The 20,261-nt window shown below is 33.0% G+C and overlaps 4 protein-coding genes across 4 annotated transcripts; 1 reads left to right on the top strand and 3 right to left on the bottom strand.

Annotated features, from left to right (window-relative positions):
• Positions 1-15: 15 nt before the first annotated feature.
• LOC125587724 (subtilisin-like protease SBT5.4) lies at positions 16-4,192 on the bottom strand. Its single transcript, XM_048758752.1, has 9 exons — positions 3,601-4,192; positions 3,404-3,516; positions 3,236-3,333; positions 3,001-3,165; positions 1,973-2,708; positions 1,647-1,892; positions 1,450-1,567; positions 947-1,160; positions 16-871 (listed from the first exon to the last, which is right to left on the bottom strand). The coding sequence occupies exons 1-9, from the start codon at positions 3,682-3,684 to the stop codon at positions 339-341; spliced, it is 2,307 nt and encodes a 768-aa protein (XP_048614709.1). The 5' UTR covers positions 3,685-4,192; the 3' UTR covers positions 16-338.
• Positions 4,193-7,136: 2,944 nt separating this feature from the next.
• Positions 7,137-8,689, bottom strand: LOC106454364 (DNA-directed RNA polymerases IV and V subunit 4-like). Its single transcript, XM_013896495.3, has 9 exons — positions 8,534-8,689; positions 8,383-8,448; positions 8,250-8,318; positions 8,109-8,183; positions 7,918-8,029; positions 7,754-7,831; positions 7,640-7,673; positions 7,491-7,559; positions 7,137-7,374 (listed from the first exon to the last, which is right to left on the bottom strand). The coding sequence occupies exons 1-9, from the start codon at positions 8,583-8,585 to the stop codon at positions 7,300-7,302; spliced, it is 630 nt and encodes a 209-aa protein (XP_013751949.2). The 5' UTR covers positions 8,586-8,689; the 3' UTR covers positions 7,137-7,299.
• A 59-nt stretch (positions 8,690-8,748) lies between these two features.
• Positions 8,749-14,236, bottom strand: LOC106365373. Its single transcript, XM_013804820.3, has 7 exons — positions 10,906-14,236; positions 10,657-10,743; positions 10,357-10,551; positions 10,084-10,242; positions 9,939-9,992; positions 9,616-9,747; positions 8,749-9,377 (listed from the first exon to the last, which is right to left on the bottom strand). Exons 1-7 carry the CDS (start codon positions 11,011-11,013, stop codon positions 8,976-8,978), a joined length of 1,137 nt encoding a protein of 378 aa, XP_013660274.2. The 5' UTR covers positions 11,014-14,236; the 3' UTR covers positions 8,749-8,975.
• Positions 14,237-16,740: 2,504 nt separating this feature from the next.
• Positions 16,741-18,883, top strand: LOC111200145. The gene is made up of 2 exons (XM_022690834.2): positions 16,741-18,242; positions 18,316-18,883. Exons 1-2 carry the CDS (start codon positions 16,741-16,743, stop codon positions 18,881-18,883), a joined length of 2,070 nt encoding a protein of 689 aa, XP_022546555.2.
• Positions 18,884-20,261: the final 1,378 nt, after the last annotated feature.

Below are 20,261 nucleotides of genomic sequence, written 5' to 3'. Positions count from 1 at the left end.
ATTGAGATTATGTGGTCCAGATCTCACACTGAACACAGCTCACTAATCAATTAAACCGACACAGTTTTAGTTGGCACATAAACTTGCTATGCGTTGTTGAATAAACTCTGTTGCATGATCAAAGTGACATGAGTTGCTGTCCTGTTGATGATTTAAGAATATTCCATGGCATTATATATTTTGCTTGTTTTGAGAAAGGAAACGGTACAAACTTAGAAAAAATGTTGCTGTGACAGCGTTTAGATCATTTCAACACCAACATCGATCAATACGTAAAAATGAGTAAAATCAAGAAAGAAGAGCTGCCAACATAACGTATGTATCTCTCTCTCTATCAACTAGGCGATAGAGACAACAATAGGACTTCTCACATAATGTTTGCCATCACTCCATGTGAGACCACCAAAGGCATAGTCTTTTGCAACCCATTTAGGCTTCAATGTCATCTTAAAGCTTTTAACTTGACCAACTCTATCAAACTTCAACACACTCGGCTCAACTTTCACGGACACGCCATGTGGCTCCCTGACATTTGCCGCATAAGTTCCTACGGATCCTACATTCTTCAGTTTCCGGGTCACAGTCACAGAGCCTGTGAGCTTAGGCACCGTGATGGATGGATAGTTCAAGTCTACAATACTAGCTTCCTTGGGGCATTTGTAGGAAGGACTCTCTGAGAAAAGCTTAATCATCGTTTGGTTGTACCCAACTGCGCAAAGAAAGTCCAAGTAGTCGTTCACTGTCAAGTCATAGACCAATCCTGGATCTCCTGCACGGTTTGGCCTGATATGTCCTGAACCGTAGTTGAATGAGTTTGCCTTCACGTAAGACCCGTTGAGCATGGGGCTAACTCTGTTGTCTCGTGTTCTCGCTGCACGTGAAAAAGCAATAATGAGAGTGTGTGTGTATCTCAAATGAAAAAGATCAGGTGGAAATAAGCATATACCGGTGGTCATGATAGCGGATCTAATTGCAGCTGAACTCCATGAAGGGTGCATTGTCCTGAGAAGACCGGCAACACCAGCAACATGAGGGCAGGACATGGAAGTGCCAGATTCTATATAGAATGCAGTCGTGCGATGATCAAACTCCAAGCCGCTGAGACTTTGTTCCCTTGTGTAGGCGGCTATGATGTCGACCCCAGGAGCAGTCACGTCAGGCTAATCAAAACCATACCATCAAGTGAGTAAGAAGAAGCGGGGGGAATGGATACATATACTCCCTCCTTTCCAAAAAAAAAAAAACATAGATTTTTTTTGTGTGTTTTGCTAATATTAAAAAATGTTTTCTTTAATTTTCAGTTTTCAATAACTTTTAACCAGTCTTAGTTCAACAAAATTAATTATTTTCCTTGAAATTTACAAAAACAATTTTATAGAAAACACAAAAATCTATTTTTGTGAAATGAATTTTCATCTATATCTATGAGGAGATAAAAATAGAATAGACCTTAAGGATTCCTGGCGTAACAGTGTTAGGTCCTTGAGATGAGAAATTTGCCATATATGGAGCTGGTTTGATGCCAAAAGCTGCTGCAGGTGCAGTAAGAGTTCCCATGGGCTCTAAACTGTAAACCAACATTATAATCAAAACGATGAAGCAGTACCAAAAAACAAAAACAAGTATATGGGACTGGGAGTGCATACTAAGTGGAGTTAACGTAAGAGAACAAGGCTTGACTATCGAAAAAGTTGATATGTGTAGCAGGAAGAAAATGAGGATCAGCTGTGATATCATTCCCTGATGCCTTATCATTGCATAGAATCATAGCAGCAGCACCAGCTTGAGCTGCTTGTCTCCCTTTTTCCACTCTTGATGAGTTTCCTCTCAGACACACCATGATCTTACCCTTTGCCTTGTGCGGATCTAACGTGCCTTCTTTGCAAAGCATCCTGGTTTAACAACAACAACAACAAGTTATGTACTACAATTAGATTAGACAGAATTGTAGCTCAAAGTTTTTGTGACTTACGCATCTATAGCAGATGCATTGGCAAGTTTAGCTTGAGCTCCCGTTGTGAGACTAAACATTTTCCCTGCAGGCAAGGCCTTTGACATGCTTTCTCCCTTGAACCGTTCGCCACTCGCAAGCTGCACAAAGGACTGGAACTCACGGTCTAGCGTGCTGGCTGCGACGGTGAGTATCCAAGGGGCCACGTTTGAGACAGTTGCAGGAGCGGGGCCAGAGTTTCCAGCGGAACAGACCACAGTGATACCATGTTTAACAGCGTGGAAGGAGCCGATGGCAATGCCATCTGCGAAGTAATCAGCAGGGTCACCACCGAGAGAGACGGAGAGGACATCAACACCATCATGGATGGCCATATCAAAGGCAGCCAAGATATCAGCGTCAAAGCACTCAGAGCCGTTAACGGGAGGCCAGCAGGCCTTGTAGGAAGCTACTCTGGCCATTGGAGATCCTCCTTTCGCAGTTCCATTGCCTACACCGAAGACGCTAGCTCCCCGGACAAAGTGGCCTCCTGCTGTTGAGAGCGTGTGAGTGCCGTGACCATCATGGTCACGAGCAGACTCAAAGGAAGAGTTGCTCTTGAGACCCGCGGAAACCAAGTATCCTTTGTTGAAGTACCTTGTCCCTATAAGCTTCCTGTTGCAACTAACATTGCCACCGGTGTTGCAACTTCCTTTCCATCGACAAGGAACAGGTCCAAGACCATGTGGGCTAAAGCTTTTGGATTCAGACCAGACACCTGATGATAAACAGAGATGGTGAGTTTAGTTGTTTTTCTTTTTCTTGATGATCCTGGTATCCGGATGCCCTCGGAGACTAGACTAGCGCCTAATGACCGTCAATTGGAGTTAAGCCGAGGAGCCCGCTTAGGGCATCCAGGGGGACCATCTTTTTCACCCTATTTAATCGACATAGCACTTAGGTGGCGGAACCGACAGCCGTGAGCCTTTTACCACAAGCGTCTGGTTGTGAATTTAGTTGTTAATTAGTAAATTAAGGAAGAGGGAGCAGAGGAAGTGAAAATTGCAAACCAGTGTCAATGTTTCCGATGATTGTGTCTTCACCAAGTCTTGCCTTTGACCACAAGGAACTTGAAGGGATCACACCATCCTTCTCCAATTGCATGAACTCCCAAGAATGTGTTGTATGCAACTTCTTCCCCTTGTCTAGAAACACACTGATCACATTCGGATGCTCTGCGTTCAAACACTGTGAAGGTTAAACTCTCAAATAAACTCAAAAGAGAGAACGAGAGTTTTGAATTACTTGAAATAGCTTCAGCTTCTTCTTCTTCAAGAACTGCTGCAAAGCCGTTGATATGTCTATCGTATGAGTAGAAGATTGCGTTTCTAGCCTTCTCATGACTATTGAAAAGCATGAGAACCAGATCAAACACTAGGAATATAAGCAAGAGACGTGAAGTCATATTGTTACCTTCCCAAAAAGGATCCCAGCAATTCATGATGAGATTCAGCTACACGTTTAAGGGCTAAGGAGGAGACTTCAGGGCCATGTGAGTGAGATCCCAGGTAAACAATGTACGACTTCTACAGTCAATCAAAACAACAGTCTTGTTAATATATAAGCTCACATAGGTAACAAGAGCGTGTTCCTTATAAGAAGATACTTACTTTTTTCACAGCAAAAGCAGGGACATGAAACAGAGAGAAGATGATTAACAATGCAAGTAGAGTCTTCGTCATAGCTGATAGCATTGTGTGCAGAAAGTGGAGAAGAAAATATTAATAAGCTTGTATCTATATCTATATTATTAAAACTGAAATATTTTTTAGAAATAAATCATAAATTTTTTACAAAAGGAAATAAATCATAAATTATTTATTTTGATGGATTCTACTCTATCTAAACTTACCAAACTTAATTAATTAATAAAAAATATTTATTTTGTTAGTTTTTTTTCTAACTAAACTTACGATTTTTAAGTGCTATGATGATATACGGAACATACCTCTTCTATACTATTATTTGCGAAGTAGTTTATCGCAATTGGACTCTCACGTTAAAAGTTAAAATGGTTAATATCGATATTATTATATTATCCTTAATGAATTTTATATATAATTAAAAACAAATTTTACTTTACAAGTATTTTATTTACTAGGAGTTTTGCCCGCACAAGCGGGCCTATTTTTTGTGAACATTTATTATTTTATGTTATATTAATTCAAAAATCAAAATGATAATTTTTTATTTGTATTTTTTAAAAATTAAATCAAACATCAAATTATTTATATATGACAAATATTTTTATTTATACAAATGCTTTTTTATTAATATTTAATTATAAATAATTTCATATCTTAATTTTCAATTTTTATAATAGAAAAATATTATTTCAAGATAACAATACAATATATAAGATAACAACACAATATAATAAGAATTATCTTATTATAATATATACATGAATTATCTTTTTATTTTTAAATATATTTTTAGATTTTGGATAATTCTTACTTTTAATCACTTATATTATTAAAAAGTCAAATTCGTTTTTATTTTTTATTAGTTTATATATTTAATTTATTAAGGGCATAATTGATATTAACCACTCTAATTTTTAACGTAGGAGCTCCGTTGCTAAAAATTACTTCGCAAATAATAGTATAGATTTGGATAGTTCTTACTTTTAATCACTTATATTATTAAAAAGTCAAATTCGTTTTTATTTTTTATTAATTTATATATTTAATTTATTAAGGGTATAATTGATATTAACCACTCTAACTTTTAACGTAAGAGCTCCATTGCTAAAAATTACTTCGTAGTTTACCGCAATTGGACTCTCACGTTAAAAGTTAAAATGGTTAATATCGATATTATCCTTAATGAATTTTATATATAATTAAAAACAAATTTTACTTTACTAGGAGTTTTGCCCGCACAAGCGGGCTTATTTTTTGTGAATATTTATTATTTTATGTTTTATTAATTAAAAAATCAAAATGATAATTTTTTATTTATATTTTTTTAAAATTAAATCAAACATCAAATTATTTATATATGACAAATATTTTTATTTATACAAATGCTTTTTTATTAATATTTAATTATAAATAATTTCATATCTTAATTTTCAATTTTTATAATAGAAAAATATTATTTCAAGATAACAATACAATATATAAGATAACAGCACAATATAATAAGAATTATCTTATTATAATATATACATGAATTATCTTTTTATTTTTAAATATATTTTTAGATTTTGGATAATTCTTACTTTTAATCACTTATATTATTAAAAAGTCAAATTCGTTTTTATTTTTTATTAATTTATTAAAGGTATAATTGATATTAACCGCTCTAACTTTTAACGTGAGAACTCCGTTGCTACAATTTACTTCGCAAATAATAGTATAGATTTGGATAATTCTTACTTTTAATCACTTATATTACTAAAAACTCAAATTCGTTTTTATTTTTTTATTAATTTATATATTTAATTTATTAAGGGTATAATTGATATTAACCACTCTAACTTTTAACGTAAGAGCTCCGTTGCTATATTAAAGGTAGAATTGATATTAACTGCTCTAACTTTTAACGTAAGAACTTCGTTGCTAAAATTTACTTCGCAAATAATAGTATAGATTTGGATAATTCTTACTTTTAATCACTTATATTATTAAAAAGTCAAATTCGTTTTTATTTTTTATTAGTTTATATATTTAATTTATTAAGGGCATAATTGATATTAACCACTCTAACTTTTAACGTAGGAGCTTCGTTGCTAAAAATTACTTCGCAAATAATAGTATAGATAGATATGTTATATTAAATAGTTAATCATAATTCAATATAATAAACTTTCAAAAATATAATTTTAAAAGTAAGATAATTCTTAGATATACTGTGTTGTTATCTGAAAATAATATTTTCTATTATAAAAGATTATGTTAAAAGTTAGTGGTTAATATCAATATTATCCATAATGAATTTTATATTTAATTTATTTTATAATTAAAATAAATTTTATATAACTATTATTAGATTTATCTATTATATTAGACAATTAGTTATAATTTAATATAACCAATTTTCATAAATGTATTTTAAAAAGTAATATTATTCTTAGATATATTGTGTTATTATCTGAAAATATTATTTTCGAATATAAAATTTTTAAAATTAAGATATAATACATTTTATAGTTAAACAATAATCAAGCAAAAACATTTGTATAAATATATTTTTTAAAATATATTTAGTGTTTTTAAAATTTGAACACACAATAATAATCAAAATACAATAGATTATTTTGATAGATAAACAAGTTGTAGTAAGAAAAAACCTAATCTTTACTTGTGACAGTGTTGAATTTCCATTTCTCTCATCTTTTCTTTTAAACTTCATCTCAATAAAATAGCAAGCCCATGAAATTATACTTGAAAACATATACAATTGTCAAAAGTAAATATCTAAAATAGCTAAAGTATACTCAAAACACCAAAAATATTTAAAATATCTATTGATCATCTATCCAAATATTCAAATCAAATTAATTTATATGTTAAGTTGAGGTGTTTTGACATATGTTGTTCAATTTATATGTAATATATTATTTGTTTATAGATTTTGAGAAAATTAAAGTATATAATGAATTTTAAAATTTAAAAATAATTTAAACGGGTTATCCGAACCCGAACCGAAATTTAGAAATACGCGAATGAGACTGAAATCTTTGATCTCGAAAATCCGAATAGACCAGAACTGAATCCAAATGGGTACCCGAACCCATAAAAGAGAGGTTTGCCAAATAGTCAAAATCACAAGAGAACTATGTACCTCTCTTTAACTAAGTCATTGATATCAGTTGGTTTCTTCATCTTGATAAGCTAAGCAACTACAGTTAACAAGATTTTGTCATTGGGATCAACAAATCATGGTGCTGAAAGTGTGTATGAGGTGTGAAAAGTGCAGGACCAAGCAGTTGGTTGTGTAAGGACATCTTGTAGAAGTAGCTAAAGCTTGTCCAGATTTTGAAGAAGAAACTAGGCTACACATTACTGCCATTTAATTTTACTCCTTTCTGTGGCATAGGTATTTCCAGTTTCTAGTTTTTTTTGGTTCTTTCACTAGATTTCAGTTTGACATCTGTTGTTGAATGAACTCAAGTGACAGGAGTTAATGTGCTTGATGATTTAAGAACATTCCATAGCATTGTAAGGAAACGATTAAAACTTACATCAAATGTTGTTGTCACATCATTAGATCATTTACAACACCCGACCCTTGCGTAGTAGATTCATTATCATGCCAAAAGAAAAAAACCCAAGCCCAACTTAAACATCCTTAAGTTACTATTAAGCAGATCTTTTGAGCTTGGAGAGCTTCATCAATGCCTCTTCTAAGGGCTCACTGATCTTGTCTTTTCTTCCCTATATAAATCCACAAACCAAAAATGCACCAAACAAATAAACTCAGATTGGCATTTTTCACAGATGAAAGTGAAACATATACACAGAAAGCATAAGAACCGAGCGCTAATGCATACCTTCATGGATGGAACAAAAGCAAAGACTTCATCAATGCTTTCTGGACAGACATTGGCAATCACACACATCTGCAAAACACAACACAAAAGTTAGAAACACCATGCTTCATTGTCTGAATGAATCAAAGCTCTTTGGTTAAGTTGAGTACCTCGCTTTCAGAAACACCATGCTTTTTCAGAGGCCTGATATCATACTCGTTAAGTTATAAACACAGAATATGAATCTGCCTCAAAGATAAATGAAGACAGCTAAAAAAGGATACTCAAGGATCTGTCTGACAGACTGAGGATTCATGTAGCAACGACCATACTTCACATACTCCAGTCCTCTGTCGAAAGACCTGAAAACAAACCACACATTAGTGAGAATCCAAAGACCTTTCCCGCACGGAAAACAGAACACAATGCCGTGAATGTTGTTACTCACACAGGAAGCTTTACGCTAGGATCTTCAGATAGCACAGCCATTTGCTCCTTGATGCCTTGCAGAATCTCAAAAGCTTCACAATCCATCAAGCACTTTGCATTCTCCGGAAGCTCTGCAAACACCATCACACATATATTAACATGCAGAACAAAGGGGGGCCTTGGTAGAGAAAGTAGCAGAATGCACTAAACCCTTATCAGTCTTAAGCTCAAGCGGCTGAGACTCTTTAGACAGAGTACTCTTCCTAGCCTTGCTTCCCTTCCCACCTATAGTCCAAGAAGGTAAGAGTTTAAGCAAACGAGACACAATCAAACAAAGAAGAAAGTTTGTACCTTTAGCAGAAGAACCTTGAATCTGTTCATCAGAGTCTTGAAGAAACGTGTACTTGGACTCTCGTGGGCCTAAAGTTGAACATCACAGGATAAAGTTGGGAACTTTATGAGGAAGGAAGCGAAAAGGGCAAACCTTGAGGATCAAATTGGACTTTCCTTGTCTTCTTGGACTTGGTTGCGTTATCATCCTTGCCGGGTCCTATAACCCTCAAAACCGAGTTAAAGACGATGTCCGACAAAGAAGGTAAGAAAATCTGATGAAAGTTGGTTTAGAGATACGATACCATAAGAGGATTTGAGAGAAGATTTGAACCCTTTTCCTCCTTTCTCCGACATGACTAGGGACGATGATCGAGATGGAAGGCAAAGAGGAGGAGAGTGTCAGCAACAAACGGCGGAGATGGCAAGCCTGGAATGGCTCTCTCACTAGCTTTTACTTTGGTCACTGGTCAGTAGTGTACTTGATGGGCTTTTGATGGGCCTTTACACTTTTCATTAACTAGTCCCAAACTGAATCACCCAAATCCTCTATCTTAGCAAAATGAAAAAAAAAACTATTTACAATACTTGATTTTGGGAAAGAAATGAAATCACTTTTTTTAACAAAAAAAGAAAAGAAATAGTGCGTTCTTTTTGCATTAATGTTTACAGTGTCAATATTACTAATTTATAAAATGATAGTTTTATTAAATATCATGGGTATAAATGAAATTACAAATATCAAATTCAACAAGTGTTTCCTCCCGGACCACCAACATCAAAAAAGAAACCACGATGATCGTGATGAGGAGGTTCGTTTATCCCAATTTCTATCCCATAACACTGGGGACTGTCTAACAACTTCTCTATTGGAAAATAATCCATTCTATGTGACTCATACTTAGAATTCATGACTTTAACATCTGAAAAAGTTGGTGATCCATCTAAAGGTACTGGTTGTTTTGGAAATTGACCATGACCCATCGCAGGGCTTGAACCAAATGGAGAAGCATGAACCACACCTCCAGCTCCAACAATATTTCCACCATTATCCATAAGGTTGAATAGCTCTTTTGGCCAATAGCCGATATCTACTTTAAATGAATTATAACCCAAGGTTGAAAGCCACCAATTTCCTGTTTGATTATCCTTTTGGTGTACATTACCAGGAAAAGTAAATATCATTTGTTAATAAAAACACATTTACAATCAGTGTTTGCACTAATGAAGTCATAGTTTTGATTTAAACGCAATGAATGTTAAAAGGTAACGGTAATAATTTAAATCTAACTAGTTAAATGATTATGTTTAAATGATAGTGACAATATTTTCAACAAAATTAAAACATTTTAATTGGAAATGAAGTATTTCAAATCATGTAAAATACCTGATGGATGAAGGGATGTATGTTGCCAGCTTCTAGTGGCTTCATTCCTACGGGAAAGGCTATGGGATTTCGTGGCGATAATTGGATAAACCCTGGACATCCAGTATTGTAACATCCTTTTCCATCCTTACCCTATCAAAATCATCCTTACCCTATCAAAATCGTATATAGGTCCGGTCTTATGTATTTAGACGCCTAAATTACTCAAACTATCTTTGCCCATAAACCATTATACTCAGAAATTTGATACTTTAAAACTTCGATATAAATATTTACAGTTTCATGTTATATGTGATATAGCTCTTAACATTTCAAATGCAAACCTGAAAAAATCCAAATGTCCAGACACTGTCGTTTCCATATAAACTTGGATTTATCTGTATTTAGAAAAGACTGCAATACTTTAGCACTGTCCAGATAATTGATGGATATACTGAGAAAGAAACCAAAATTAAATGTAAAACCTACCATTAAACCTGTCATCAAAAAATTGGCCCCGTTATTAAGTCCACTCCCTATATATATCTGATTATAGGACGCTTCATCGTCTCTGAGGTCTAAGTTATATGCTTTAAAAAAGGCTTGCACACCACGATATGGACCAGGCTCCGACCTTACTCCAGCAATCTACCAAGAATAAATTATTATAGAGCACACACACACGCGCGCGCACACACACACACACACACATATATATATAATAGTTGATTTACAGAATTAGGAGAAAAGTTGAATGCTTACATGTGTTAGAGGATCGAGCCCATCGGCTAAAATCTGATTGAAATGCTTTTCGGCAAAAATTTGTGCATCAGTGTTGAATTCCTTTGTATTTCTCAGTATAGGAACAGTTCCATATGGACATGCTATTTTCGTTTTGTATGTCGCGTTATTGCCAGTTTTATTCGTTGAATCATGTGGTGAAAATGATGGTTTCATCTTTTCCAAAGAATAAATGTTATAGTCAATATTTGTTTATTTGAATTGAATTTATATTTTATAAAACCATAAATGAAGGCGAGATATATTTGTAAAACGTTTTACCTGGATTTTGTGGTTTCTGAGCAAGGGATGATCAAGTCCCGGTTGCTTATAAATATCAATGCAATCGTATATCACATTTTCACTGATCTATCAAGGTTAAAAATACATGATAAATACATTGTTTCACTCACATTATCAAAAAAAAACTACATATAGTAAATGAAGGATCAAATTGTAAGAAATGACAAGTTTTGTAGATCAAAATAATAGAAAGAAAGGGAGTGTCTCAAGCTTTGTTTTAAAGCTGACCTTGAAAGATTTGAGAGGCACTGTACTTTGATCCGAATAAACTAGGGCTGCTGAGAACAAAAGAGGTACGAGATTCACGATAAGATCCATCGTAAATGCTCTAGACATTTTATTAACTAGTTTTGTTTCTTCAAGGATGAATATAAGTCTGTTATTTATATACGATGAAGAAATGGAAAAGCTATATATAGCACTATGTTTGACTAGTTTTTTTAACTGCTATGTTTGACTAGTTTTCATTTTTTAATTTTGTCTAAGGTAATGTATTTTCAAATAAAGGAAATCAAGATATTTGACTCGAACCTATAATTACGACCATGCATCTGCAATGGTTGGATCTGCAGTGATTGTTTCTAAAAATGTTTTATTACAGTGATTCTCTTTATTTTCTACTTAAAAAAAAAGATTGCAGTGATCATGGGATCCTTTTCTATAAGATAGGAAGGGTTGTTGCTCAATAAAAGTAAAATAATAACATTTATATATATGGGAAAAAAATTAATGTAGACCTAATTTATCAGTTTATTACTAGATTAGTTCTAATATTTTTTTAATTACTGGTTTAGTTTTGATACCTATAATGCCCTTAGACCTTTTGTTCTGTAAAACGATAATTACAAAACTGCCATTTATATAATTTTCTTAATTTTTTTTATAATTACAGTTTTGCCATTTGATAGATTTATTTGATTCACGTTACACGAAGCAACAGACTTATTAACCATAAATTTATTTCTATATTGCCACAAACTTATTTAAAATCCATAGACTTAATTTGATTTTCACATATATATATTTAATAGATTTATTTTTCTTTGGCAACATAATTATTTAATTTTAACAGATTTATTTCTTATAGATACAGACTTATCTAAAGTTGACAGATTTATTTAAGGTTTGATAGATTTATTTGCTCTTCAGACACATATTTATTTATATATTTATTTTTGACAAACTAATTTTTGTTTTCACAGATTTGTCTTCATTTGCCCACAAATTTATTTAGTTTTGATAGACTTCCAACCGATTTATTTCTTTTCAATAGATTTAGTTAACAAACTTCAACAGATTTATTTACTTTTGACCACAGATTTTTTTGTCTTTTTGAAGACAGACTTATATAATTTTAACCAATTAACCAAAATCGTGACAAACCATGTAAACCGGATTTAATTTAAACCAAACAATAATTTAAATGTGAAAACCAAACCATTACTTAATTTAAACCAAATCATAATTTAATTGTGTAAACCAAATCATAACTTAATTTAGACCAGAAATAAAATTGAATCAAACCCTAATCTAAACAAATCTAATCAAGTCCGTTACCTATTACGTCAAGCCGTCTTCTTCTTCTTAGGCTGTTCACGTTTTATTTCCATCAATTCTCCTTTCTTTTTTCACAGATGGGGCAACTTACTCTTACATGTGGTAAATGGATATATCAAGAAGCTGTCTTCTTCTTCTTACGCTGTTTACGTTTTCTTTCCATCAATTCTCCTTTTTTTTTTCACAGATGGGGCAACTTACTCTTACATGTGGTAAATGGATATATCAAGAAACTAGATGGCTATTTGGTGTTGACAAGAAAAAAGAGAGAAAAGTTACAGAAGTAAATGATAGGATTTGCTATGAATATTTTGTTCAAATGGTGATCAGAGAGTACAAAGTCGATACACAATATTACAAGGTGGAATTGAGCTACATGTATCCAAAAAACGTTTTGTTGACATTACCACAAAATACACTGCCTATAGATATCGGAAATCAAAGACAATTTTCTGGATTTTTGGAGCAACTAAAGACCGAACCGATGAGAATTTGTCTTGAACTTAAGGATATAGATTTGGAGGAAGAAGAAGATGATGTAGCTGCCGAAGAAGTCGCTGTAACGACCATATCTCGTAGTTCTTTCTAACTACCAGCTGATGCGTTAAGAGGTAATGAACAACCTTTGCATACCATGTGAAATCAAGCTCGTAAAATCTAGGAAAAACTCCAACTGATGACTTCTTCAGTGCATCTCATGCGTCGTTTCCTACTCCTACTTCCACCATTTGAAAATTTGACAAATAACTATAGTAACTCATACTCTTTTGTTGGTTAGGTGTTTTCCCTCTTTTGTAAAGTCGTTGTGGATAATTAGTCGTAGTGCTAGCTGAGGCCATATCTAGCAATGGAAAGTTCAAAGTAACATTAGCATGAAATAACTACAGAGAAATGCATATAAATAACAAATAAATATTCACTATATAACATGTAAGAGTTGGTTACACTGACTAAAATGAACTGATAGATGTTAAATTGACAAACAAACAATGAAAAATCTAAATCAATACTGTTTTATGACTTCACATTGAGGACAAACTAGAACTGATTCAAATTTTTTCGGAACCTAAAACCACTGTGACTGTGAACAAGATTAATTGTTTTGAAATTCATTCAAATCTGAGAGGAAGACTGAAACCAGAAATAAATATTGGTCAGAGAATTACGACTGTGAATCTAACCGGGGGACAAGCTCCACTAGCGGAGAAGACAAGAGCTGCCGAAACCTAGCTGGATTGTCCGAGTAAGGTGTTTCTCCCTGTCCAAGATGACGCTCTTCACGCTGGTGAACACGAGGCAAGTCGGAGGAATGGAGAAATCGAAAGCCCTCAGAGGCAGTCTACGTTCGTCGACAATGGAACCATAAACCCTAATTTTTTTTACTCAAACATATCCTGTGTTGTTATTTTATTAATGGGTTTTTTTATTTTATATTTTCTTATTATATTAATGTATTAAATGGAAATAAATAACAATATAGAGGGTTAATCCATCTTTTACCCCTTTAGTTAACATATGTCGTTAGACGAGAGTTAGATTAGTAATTAACTGAAAAGGAGACTTAGTTTGAGTAATTTTCTCTTATATTTATTACTATATTTTAATTATTTTCAAACAATTCCACCACTAACGAGGTTACGGCTGATCGATTCTTATGATTTGCTGTTCTTTCTCCTTCCTTTTCAATACTTTTTGTTATTTTTATTATCAGAAACCTATTAAGGGACTACCACTAATGGTGTCCTTAAAATCTCTTGCCTCAGTACCTCATGTAATATTATATCAACATAAAAATGAGATCTATTAGAGCATCAGCAACAGTTTAAGTCTCTACCTAGAAAAATGAATAAAATATTACATTTTAAGAGAGAGAAAGGTTAAAACAATAGAAACGTCTTTTTACAGCATCTGCAAAAAACAATTATAACTTTAAATATAGAGTTTTTTGCTCTACAAAAAAAACTTCAAAACTTCAAATTTAGAATTTTAATCAAAACTTTAAATTCGAAGTTTTATTTTTTTATTTGCATCTTGATCCTTAGAATTAATTATACATCACATTTATGATTCTTAAATATTTTCTAATTTATCGTTTTAATCTTTAAAATTGTTTTAGATCTTAAACTTCAAAACTTCAAATTTAGAATTTTAATCAAAACTTTAAATTTGAAGTTTCATTTTTTTATTTGCATCTTGGTCCTTAGAATTAATTATACATCACATTTATGATTCTTAAGTATTTTCTCATTTATCGTTTTAATCTTTAAAATTGTTTTATATCTTAAATATTTCAAATTTATTTTTATAAATTTAAACTTTACACATAAAATTAAATAATTTTTTTAAAAAAAATATTATAATATTTTAAAACTAGAATTACACAACAAGAATATTACAAAAGAAACTTAATAATTTTTAAAAAGATACATCAAGACATAATTATTATACAAATTTAAATATTCCAAAAACACTAATAGTCTAGTAAATTTCCTCAGAAACTTTTAAAAATATTGTCCAAACAAATTTTGTCTAACCGAATATGGAGCATGACGAAAATAATTTTATGTAATAGTGTGGTATTTTTCTTGTAGTTTAATATTTAATTATGTATTTCTATTTATAATTTTATATTTTAGTGTAAACTTTTATTAATTAATATTCCTATAATATTTTAATATATGTGCTAGTTATTTATAAAAGTTTTATGAATTTATATTAATTATGACAAATATAAGAACCATAGTGTAAATTAAAAATAATTTTAAAATTAAATTTGAAGTTTTGCATTTGAATAAGAACAACTTGAAACTTCAAATATAGAGTTTTGTAAACTCTAAAATAAAGGGGGTGACTGGAAGTAGCTGTAGATTTGAATAGACTTAGGGCATGACTGGTTCAAACGCAGCGGTTGCGGTTGCGGCTGTGGGCGCTTGTGGATGCAGGTGGTTACGGTTTCTAGCGGTTTTAAGAGATTTGTACGACTGGTTCTGCGGTTAGAAATTGGTGCGTTTGCGGGATACTTATGACTGGTTAACTACCAAATACATCAGCGGTTAAATAATAAATTAACAATATTTACATTTTATATAATTATAAAAATATCAAAAATCATAATATTATAATAAATATGTAAATTATATTTTTCCAAAAATTTTTAAATTATAGAAAATATTTTTATTTAAAATTTTATAATATTAATGAAAATATAATAGATATATTTTAGTATTTTTATAATTCCATTTTAAAAAAAAAATGATTGAATATTTTTATTTTTGTATTCATATGATTTTTTAAAAAAAAAAGAAAAAAAAAAGTTATCCTTCCGTAACCGCCCGCAACCGCAAACGCTAGCTGGAACCAGCTTTTGATTTTAAGAGGTTTAGAGCGGTTTGAAGCGAATTGTAACGGTTTGTATGATTGTTTCGAAACGCTGTCAACCGCTATCAACCGCAAAAGTTGCGTTTGCGGAAAAACCAGTCAAGCTCTTAATGACTTAAAAATAAATTTTCTAAAGCAAAAAATAAGTGCTCTAGATTTATTGCTTTCCATCGATAAAAAAAAAAAAAAAAAAATTTTGTTGCTTTAAAAAATCTTTATAAAACATGATTGGTGAAAATTTATACTTTAGAAATAATTTGGGCTGTAAAAAGATCTTACATCTTATTTGCCAATCAACACCATCTTCAGAAACTACCACGCCACTTGCCGCTCTTTCTTTCACACAATTTTCTTTCCTTCTCTCTTCCCACTTTTTTTTTCTCTCACACTATTGGTAATGTATTCATTATTTTTATGACTAGAGACTCATCTAAAGTACTGCATCACTAACGATGCTCTAAGTAACCAAATTTTGAATGAAAATTAAGAATATAATGCTAATTTGATGTTATTAAGTAACTAACATTTACTCTACATTTTGTGGGTTATATGATGCACGGGGACGGCATATTGTTGACGTCTCGCGTACCAGCGGCGTTTCAGAGACGGGGACGGCGCGGGGACGGTGTGGGGACGTTTCCGAAACGTTTCAGAGAGGCTGGGGACGGCAAAGGTTTCTGGGGACGGCATGGTTAGGTTTTGGAAACGTTTCCGAAACGTTTCGGATGTATAGTCGGCATAATTTTGTAAAAGTTTGATTATTTACTTTTTCATACTCTTTTTATTTGGATAACAATTGAAAAAAAAAGGAAACACGTCTTGTATAATACAATTAGGGTTATAAACTTTTAATCCAAGCTCTTGTTCTTTATCTTTCTCACATCTAAACATCTAAGAAAAACACAGTAAGCATATCACAAACTCTGGTTTTGGTTTTTTAATGCTCACGTAAAAGAAAGTCTTAGACAATATTAATATTAGATAGTATTTGGTTTGTTTCATGTACGTAAATATGTGTTATTTGGTTTGTACGTAAAAGAAGAGTATTAGACTTTTTTTATGTTTATGTTTCTTACGTGTGTGTGTTGTTTATATAATACAAGCTTCTCACAATTTTTTTTCCAGGTTATGACTTCTCAAGGAGCAAGTGATAATGTTGACAATGCTTCTGAAGAAGCTCCATTATGGAACTACGTCACTAAATTAGAGAAATCAGGAGCAAAAGGAGGCACTTGGAAATTTAAGTGTAATATTTGCAATGAAGATCGACAAGGCTCGTATTCCAGAATTAGAGCTCATCTACTTGGAATTAAAAACCAAGGTATTGCTATATGTAAGAAAGCAACAAGGAGTCAAAAATCTGACATGCAGAAGTTGGAAGATGAGTTTGAGAAGAAGAAAAACGAGAGTGGTTCTCGAGCGCTTCCTTTACCTTGTGAAAATAATGAAACGAATGCTTCAAAGAAAAGAAAGTCTGCTGATTCTGCAATTGTTAGATCTTTTGGTGTTGAAGTCAGGGATCAACTGGATCAAGAAATTGCAAGAATGTTCTACAGTGGAGGTGTACCGTTTAACCTTGCAAGAAACCCACATTATCATAGGTCTTACCAGTTTGCTGCTGAAAACAAGATTGATGGTTATGTGCCTCCTGGTTACAATAAGCTTAGAACTACGCTGCTTCAGAAAGAGAGAAACAACGTTGAAAGATTATTGGTTCCATTTAAGTCAACATGGAAAGAAAGAGGGGTCACGATTGTGTCAGATGGTTGGAGCGATCCTACTAGAAAACCTTTGATTAATTTCATTGCTACTTCTGGAAGTGGTCCTATATTCCTCAAGGCTGTGAACTGTTTTGGAGAAGTGAAAGATAGATTCTTCATCTCTGGTCTGATGAAAGAGGTTATCAATGAAGTAGGTCATCAAAACGTTGTGCAAATCATCACTGATAATGCAGCAAATTGTAAGGCTGCTGGAGAGATGATTGAGAGTACGTTTCCTCATATTTATTGGACACTATGTGTGGTTCACACCCTCAATCTTGCTTTGAAGAAGAATGTGGAGAAGAATGCTTCAACATACGAAGAATGCAATTGGATAACTGATGTTCATGGAGATGCACTTGCAGTAAAACATTTCATCATGAACCACAACATGAGACTAGCTATCTTTAGTAAGTTCTCTCCTCTTAAATTGCTTGCAGTTGCTGATACACGTTTTGCCTCTATCATTGTGATGCTTAAGAGATTGAAGCTTGTCAAAAGAGGCCTTGAAGCTATGGTCATAAGTGAGGAGTGGTCTACTTATAGAGAAGATGATGTGGGGAAAGCAACTTTTGTGAAGGCCAAGATTCTTAATGATGATTGGTGGGAACAAGTGTCATACATTATTGATTTCACAAGACCAATATATGAGATGATAAGGTTTTGTGACACTGACAAACCATGTCTTCATTTGGTATATGAGATGTGGGATTCCATGATTGAGAAGGTGAAGTCTGAGATCTATAAGAAAGAAAAACGTCCATTGATTGAAGTTAGCTCTTTCTACACGGTTGTTCATGAGATTTTAGTGGATCGTTGGACAAAAAACAACACTCCTCTGCATTGTCTAGCTCACTCTTTAAATCCAAGGTAATTGATTTTAAAATATTTTTTTTTTCTTTTTTGTTTCATTGCCTCATATAAGACATCTTTTTCATTGTAGATTCTATAGTGATGAATGGCTAAGTGAAGATTCTACAAGACTTGGTCCACATAGAGATCCAGATGTCTCAAGTGAGAGAATGAAGTGTTTTAGAAGATTGTTTCCGAGTATCGATGATCATCTTAAGGTTATGGATGAATATGCTTTATTCTCCATGAGAACTGGTCCTTTTGAGGATTTAACATGCATTTCGGTGATGTTTACTATGGAACCCAAAAAATGGTGGGCTAACTTTGGTGCTCAAACTCCTTTCCTACAGACTTTGGCTTTTAAGTTGCTTGGTCAGCCTAGTTCATCTTCATGTGCTGAGCGTAACTGGAGTACTTACTCATTCATTCATTCACTTAGAAGGAATAAGTTGAATCCAAGTCGAGCTCAAGATCTAGTTTTTATCCACAACAATTTACGTTTCTTATCAAGGAACTCCGACCAATACGAAGAAGCAAAAACAAAGATGTGGGATGTTGGTGGAGATGATTTTGATTCTATGGAAGATATGGGATATTTGGAGTTTGCAAGTCTTTCACTAGATGAGCCAGAATTGGAGAATGGATTGATCGATGATTAGTTTATTTTTTATTTTACTTAAGATATTATAGTGATGTTTTATTTTATTTTAGATATTATTATGGTGTTTTATTTTATATGAGATTTATGCTTTGGTTTTAATATTTATATATCCACATTTTTATATATACACATATATATATAGACGTACCCATGCCGTACCCGTATCCATAAATTTTAGATCTAGCCGTTTCCCGTCCCCGCTCCCGTCCCCGTATCTGTCCCCGTATCCGTCCCGGTGCAACAGAGCCGTTATACTCTTTCCATTTGCAAGTATCTGGTGAAAGAAAAGAGAGTGGATGACATAATAACAAAATCACATCTCATTTTATGATACTAAAAAAATATTTTAATTTTATAAAACAGAATAAAATATTTGTATCCGTGCGTGATATAATATGCATACCCTGGTTGGATCCGTCACTGCATGTCGTTTGTACTGCACCAAAAGTTATATTTGAAGCTTCATCGGTAGAGGTCAGGCAAACACTTCTGGAACCGAATGGCTTCTGCAGACTATTGCCATTGTCTCAAAGAATTTTAACGCTTCTGCATCATTTTGAAGAATGGTCTATTTTCCATGTCTCTGGTCCCAAAAATAGAGTAGCGACAGCTATAGCAGAGAGTGTGGTATCAGGTGCTCGTACACAATCATATGTCGCGTCTGGGGGGCCCCGATGGCTTGATCAGATGATTCAGCAAGAGAGGGGAGTCTAGGCTCCATTCATCGCTGTGTCAGGGAGGAACTTATATGCATACTTATTCCTTTCTTTTGTCTACATTAAGTTTGCTGTGGTACCTACTGGTATCTGTATTTGTTTCCAGCATTTTTCTTATTATTTCTTTTGTTTCGGGCATGTCCCAAACTCTATAGCTTGGTCCGTTTGGCCCTATCATCTAATGAAGAACTTTTCAGTGTTAAAAAAAAAAGCAATATCAATATCTAAGCGACAGAGGGACTTGGTCTAGTTTGGACAAAATATTTTGACAGTAAGCTAATCAATAATATGATCTCAATATTCAATACATATCCAAGCTTTTTCAAACTATATGGCAATGTAGATTACAGACAGTCTCAACAGAAACTCTAGATTGCAAATAGATTTCTCTTTGTCTACAATATACTGGTGATAAGCACTCAACTGTATATGATTGATTATCATAGAGAACACACAGAATCGATTCACCAAATTTACTATCTCAGATGAAATCAACTTCTCCAAACTGAAGAACACACTCTTTAGAAACGCCTATTTGCAGAGAATAATCTCTAACAATCTATTACTTATGTGATATCAACTGATAATCATCAATGATGACAAAAATATCTATTTATACTGTTGTTTTAATACAACCAACTATCAAAGCCATATCTTTGT

The sequence above is a fragment of the Brassica napus genome, chromosome A2 (assembly GCF_020379485.1).
Source record: "Brassica napus cultivar Da-Ae chromosome A2, Da-Ae, whole genome shotgun sequence".
NCBI lineage: Eukaryota > Viridiplantae > Streptophyta > Magnoliopsida > Brassicales > Brassicaceae > Brassica > Brassica napus.
Note: the sequence above shows the minus strand (reverse complement) of the source record. Positions and strands in the feature narration are given on the sequence as shown.